The sequence below is a fragment of the Palaemon carinicauda genome, chromosome 30 (assembly GCF_036898095.1).
Source record: "Palaemon carinicauda isolate YSFRI2023 chromosome 30, ASM3689809v2, whole genome shotgun sequence".
Classification (NCBI taxonomy): Eukaryota; Metazoa; Arthropoda; class Malacostraca; order Decapoda; family Palaemonidae; genus Palaemon; species Palaemon carinicauda.
In genome coordinates this window covers 38600124-38606123 of record NC_090754.1, presented here as the reverse complement: position 1 = coordinate 38606123, position 6000 = coordinate 38600124, and the positions used below count along the sequence as shown (strand labels likewise).

Here is a 6000-nt window from a genome sequence, read left to right as displayed (position 1 = left end):
GTCATTTGATGCTGAAGGCAACGCGTATGTAGCTACATACGATGATCAATCGCCGTTGGTTATTTAGTTAATAAAAACCAAAGGTGAAGGGAATCAACAAGTAGGTCTACCTTCATTGCTATGCAAAAACAAGATGGGTGCTTCTGAAACATGTTCTTTTCATCAATGTGGCAAAACAACTTTGATGCCTACCGATGCGAATCTCAATCTAAAATTCAACGAATACAGAAGGTATTCTTGCCCGGAGTGTGTTTGCGAATTGGTAAAAGGACGGAAAAAACCTGCAAAACATGTTATCTTAAGGGTTATTGACCTACCTTGTCCACATCGTCCGCAACCAGACAAAAAAATTCAGAATTCCAGGATCGACTTAAAAGACTTAGTTAGTTCTGCCACTGATAGATGGCTCTGCTCTGTTGTTGTGGGAGTTTCTTCTTTGTTTATAATATATTCTATTTAGTTTGTTTTCGCCATTCTAAAATAATTCGCGAATATTCTTTAATACGTAGATTACATAAATACAAACATGCATATATATATATATATATATATATATATATATATATATATATATATATATATATATATATATATATATATATACTGAAAGGGAATTTAATATAATTTACAGTTTACAAAAGATATGACTCACTTCAATAACACAGAAGGAAAAACGGTTGTTAAAACTAAATTACAATTTTTTTGCCTCCTTGCTATAAAATGTATCAGTCACTTCTATTGATTGAAACAGGACGTGAAAATGCAGTAAACTACGGTTATGGCTGTTTGTGTTTGATATTAACTGGAATGGATTCTGGTGTCGCCTGCACTATTGCTGTATCGGCTTGGCTGTGCGTTTCCATGCGTCCCAGATTGGCTGGGATGATGCTACGGTGGCAGCCAAAATGGCAAATGGGCAATAGTCCTAGTAACTATTTCGACATGAGCCCCAAAAATCATTACATCGTTAAGACAAACTGTATAGGCTAATTTTTTAACTAAGTGGTCTGAACCCAATGTTGCACTTAAGCAACACTTGTGTCAACATTTACCAGAGTTTCGGCCCTTAGGCCGATAAGGTACTTTGATTAAATGAACTTTCTTTTTGTTTAGTCAATTGTGTTCCCGTCTCTAGTCTCTGCAATTGCAGGACTTCTAGTTGACCTTCAAAAATGCTAATAAGACATTTAATAAATTTTTTGTTCACAAATTGATAGGTATATGAGTGTATTACAACATTCTACACTCACACAAAAAGGAAACTATAAAACAACCGTTTTCTCTGATTTGCTGAGGAACTGCGAAAACTAGTTTCAATAAAAGAAAGAAATTTTTACATAAAAAACTACGTTAAGACAAGCCGTGACTGCCCAAAGTGCTGCAGATAATTCTGAAGAAATCCATATTATTTTTTTCTTACTATTTCACGATATAATTTTTAAATGAAAATCTTGAACTGAAGTTTTAATTTTTTTGTGCCTCAGAATGAGAGAAATTGGTCTTGACAAAACAGAATAAAGACGGTATTTGGCAAAATTAATAAACATCAAAATATGTAATTTAAAATGACAACATATAAAGAGAAAACTGACACTTAATGAGATCTTGCTACAATACCTTCATTGGATCTCTATTTATAAGCAGACAGAAAAAATACTTTCCAATATTCTTTCATGCAATTTTACGCAAAAGTTTGCTTGAATATAATTAACACTTGCCATCAAGTTTATGTCCTTAAAACTGTTCAAAACTTAATTTAAAACTGTTCAAAATTTAATTTGAAAATATAAAAGATTCTCTTTCTGTTTCATACAGTTTAGAGTAGAAAGCTACAACCATCAATAAACAAAAAAGCTCTGATACAACACAATGCGCAATAGATCCTAAACATTTTTATGTCTTACCGATGTAACAAATTTTCACACATCACAGTACTCTTTGATATATACGTATAAAGCAATCACAGTTATTCTAGAGTTCGTTCTATCGTGATAATGGAATAGTGATTCGTAATAGTATGCTTCTTACAAGGTTAAACTCAGGCTACGAATAGCGGAGAAGTAAATGAATTTTGTTCCGCTAGAGATAGTCCTTGCCATACAAAAATAGGCAACAGATATTTGCGAAAACAGTCTCATGGTCTGCTGGCTTGTATTTTTTTAACACTTTTTATTTTATTATTTACACCAGAGCCTATTACACTAATTAATTATGTCTTATTTTCTACTCTTCATATTGCATTTCTTAACATAAAAGATTTGGAACTTTAATCAAAATATCTACATCATTGTTACACGTAAAAAAATCATATAGGCCTACTTTTCTAATTGCATCAGAATAAGAAAAAAAATCAAGCTCAGAAGGAATCGTAGAACCGCATTTTGACAATCGTTGCCTCTTTGCTTTTCTGTTAATCTTCTTAATTTTACGACGAATGACCCGAGTTTTCCTTTACACACTAAAATACTCCACCTCCACTTTTCAAAGTCGTTTAGGCACTACAATAACTTAAGCTCGTAGAGCCTTAGTGCCCTTGGGAAGTTATTCAGCCTCTTAAGAAACCCACTAAAATTGCCTCACTCATCCACCTCATCGCTGTCCAGACTGTCCGGTTCACCAGAATTATCACTCTCATCACTATCGTCTCTAGCCGAGTGGCTAGTTTTTTCGGCATTTTGCGGTCCACCAGCAGGAGAACCAGTATCGTAATTACCGTAATCGTAGTAATCGTAATCGTTATAATAATCGTAATCGCGGATTGGATTTGGCAGCCTGAAAGGCGAAGGTGTAGTCCGGGCCAGAGTAGCTGGTCTGTAGAAGTTCTCCAGATTCGGCGCCCCAACCACACGAATAGGCTTCGGTACTGGCCCGTTGGAATTCAGACTCTTACTGTTAGATCTGAAAGGCACCAAGTTGAGCAGATGAATCCCAAGCGGGGCGAGGTTTCGGGAGGGCTGAGTTAGACGATCTGCAGTGGGAGGTCTGCCTGAGGTGTGAAGACCCATGATGACTCGTGTTGATGGATTCTGAACATTGACTGGTTGAGGTACGATCTGCGGCGGTCCTACCCTTGGCTTAGGTTCGGTTGGGATTCTCAGGCGGTCGATTAAGACAAAGTCTGAGCCTTCTGCCGGAGCGGGTAGGCGAGCTTCCAGGGGCAATTCCATGCGTTGAATTTCCTTCTGTATGTCAACAGGTGCTAGTATATTTTTGTTACCTACATTTGATCTTGAAAACATCTGCATAACTTTTTCTAGCATCCTCTGGCCGAGCACATTTTCTCCTCCTGTGCTGGACATGGACTTTGACAAACCTTTGGTATCAGAGCTATCCTCTTCACTTCCTTTGCTGTGAGCAAAAGCACCATTCCTTAGGACATGGAGATTATGTACAAATGCTTGAGAACCTTGTGCCCTTGAGGGGAAAATTTCCCCTGGTACCAGTGCAGATATCAGAGGCGTAGAATCCCTCGCAGTACCATCTGATGTTATTGGACTACTAGTAGTAGGTTTGATGTCAGCCTTCAGAGCAGCTTCAACCTGGGATATTTCAGGGAAGTTAGGAAAACCAAGAACCGAGAAATGGTTGCCAGTGTGAGTGTCTGAAGTTCTGCGAGGGCCTCCTAAAACAGGAGTCCCAATGGAGATTGGGTCCTTCTCAGGTAAGACAGTTGGGAGACTCTTTGCCAATGGATCTGCAACTGACGAGGCACCATCAGCACGCCCACTTATCACAGGAGTGCCGATTTTAAGAAAAGATGGCTGCTGACTGTCTAAAGGTACGAGGTCTCCATAAGCTCTGAATCCTCCAGTGTCTGCCACGTACCACACATGATGCTGCTGTCCCCGGTTGTCCACCCAGCTGAAATATGAAAAAAAAGGTTAGCTTTCTTTTACATTATTAGTCTTATATTATTCATGTTGAAACAATGCAAGATGAAGCTCAGTGAGATCGTTGCAAGGGACTGAAATAATAAAGCAAGGGAAGAAAAATCACATGTGACAATATTATAGTAAAAATAGCTGTACCTCGTTGGTTCCATTGTTTATACCTTACAGTTTTCAACTGATACCCTTATCCACTATAATGGTGGCATACCAAGCCAAGTATAGAGTAATAACGTAACCAATCAATCTATCAATGCAAACGTAACATAACCACATGTCTCTACCTTCTCACAACTTTACGGATAAAAGAAACACAAACAAAAAAAGGTGAGAACAAGAAAAATCAACCGAATAGACTCATAACACGCGTAAAAACAAGACTATCCTTGGTGTCTCGAGATTCAAAAAAAAAAAAAAAAAAAAAAAGAAAGAAATAAAAAAAACAGCAAAGGATGGAAGGTTCGCCAGACGAAGGCCGTTCTTCGCCGACTACCGACGGACACAGGAAAAAATAAGAAAAAAATAGTCGCTGGTTTCAAAGAAATATTTGCCAGCTCTTTGGAGTGTGGTACTCAAGCCTTTGTTCGCGAAGTAGTGATTCCCCCTAATAGTAATAAATTTTTCCATTTTATAAATTTTCACTAGAGGCAAATATGCAAGGTGACTATCAATTACTAGTGTAAGCGACCCGTCAAAATTGACGGGTAATTATTTAGATAAGACATGCACACACACAGATTCAACCATTCCTACCCTCTGCCCCTTTTCTAACTACAATATGGCCGTTTCGGCAATCTGTGGGGCATTATGGTTTACGAGTGTAATACTTGGGATACCCTTCTCACCGGGGTATGTCTACTCCCTCTCCTCCTACCTGAGGGACACGGGGAGACCGATTAGTCTATCGTTGCCGCTGAGCATGACCGGAAAGAAATATACAGTAATATATATATATATATATATATATATATATATATATATATATATATATATATATATATATATATATATATATGTATCTATATATATGTATATATATATATATATATGTATCTATATAAGTATATATATATATATATATATATATATATATATATATATATATATATATATATATATATATAAGTATATATATATATATATATATATATATATATATATATATATATATATATACATATATATATACACACGAATTATTTTGATACGATTTGCTCAAACACCATGTCCAGTAGCTCTTGACAGCTTTAATATTCACTTAAGTGATAAGAAAAATGTTAATTCATTCTCTATTTCTATATATTTAGAATAAATATATAATGGAAAATACAGAAAAACGGGTTTGCATAAAATTTATAAAAAATACAGAAAGAGAAAGCTCTAATAAGCTCAATACTACACAGAAATCTAGAAGTTTTATTCCAGCTGTGACCAAGTTGTGGAATGATCTTTCTAATCGGGTAGTTGAATCAGTAGAACTTCAAAAGTTCAAAGTTGCGGCAAATGTTTTTATGTTGAACAGGCTCACACAAGTCTTTATAGTTTATGTATGAAATATCAGTTTTAATGTCGTTAATGTTTTTACAATATTTAAATTTAATTGTTCATTAATTCTTATATCGTTTATCTATTTCCTTATTTCCTTTCCTCACAAGGCTATTTTTCCTTATTGGAGCCCTTGAGCTCTTAGCATCTTGCTTTTCCAACTACTGTTGTAGCTTAGCGTATAATAATAATAATAATAATAATAATAATAATAATAATAATAATAATAATAATAACAACAACAAAGACAGCAACATGAAGTCAAGGATGCTTTATTCAGTCAGGGATTAATAAAAAAAGAAAAAGAAAAAAAATCCCAGAACACCGAGGGAAGATTATCCGAGATATTCTTTTTGCGGTTGATGTAACTCTTATTAATTTCCCAAGGCTGACAGGTATTACCCACATGCCACCTTTCCTAGCAGAACATAGCATGCCATGATATCGAGAGAGAGAGAGAGAGAGAGAGAGAGAGAGAGAGAGAGAGAGAGAGAGAATTCTAAGTCATCCTGTCATTCTCACTTCTTCGTGATCTATTTCAATTTTGTTTCTATGTGGTTGATTGATA

At 35.8% G+C, this 6000-nt stretch overlaps 1 protein-coding gene across 1 annotated transcript in view; it reads right to left on the bottom strand.

The window, feature by feature from the left end:
* Positions 1-665: 665 nt before the first annotated feature.
* The window catches only part of LOC137623758 (uncharacterized), a 94227-nt gene continuing 88892 nt past the window's right edge, over positions 666-6000 (bottom strand). The window contains exon 3 of the mRNA XM_068354583.1: positions 666-3861. Within this exon, the coding sequence (XP_068210684.1) occupies positions 2577-3861 (1285 nt within the window). The 3' untranslated portion in view covers positions 666-2576. The remainder of the gene's footprint in view (positions 3862-6000) is intronic.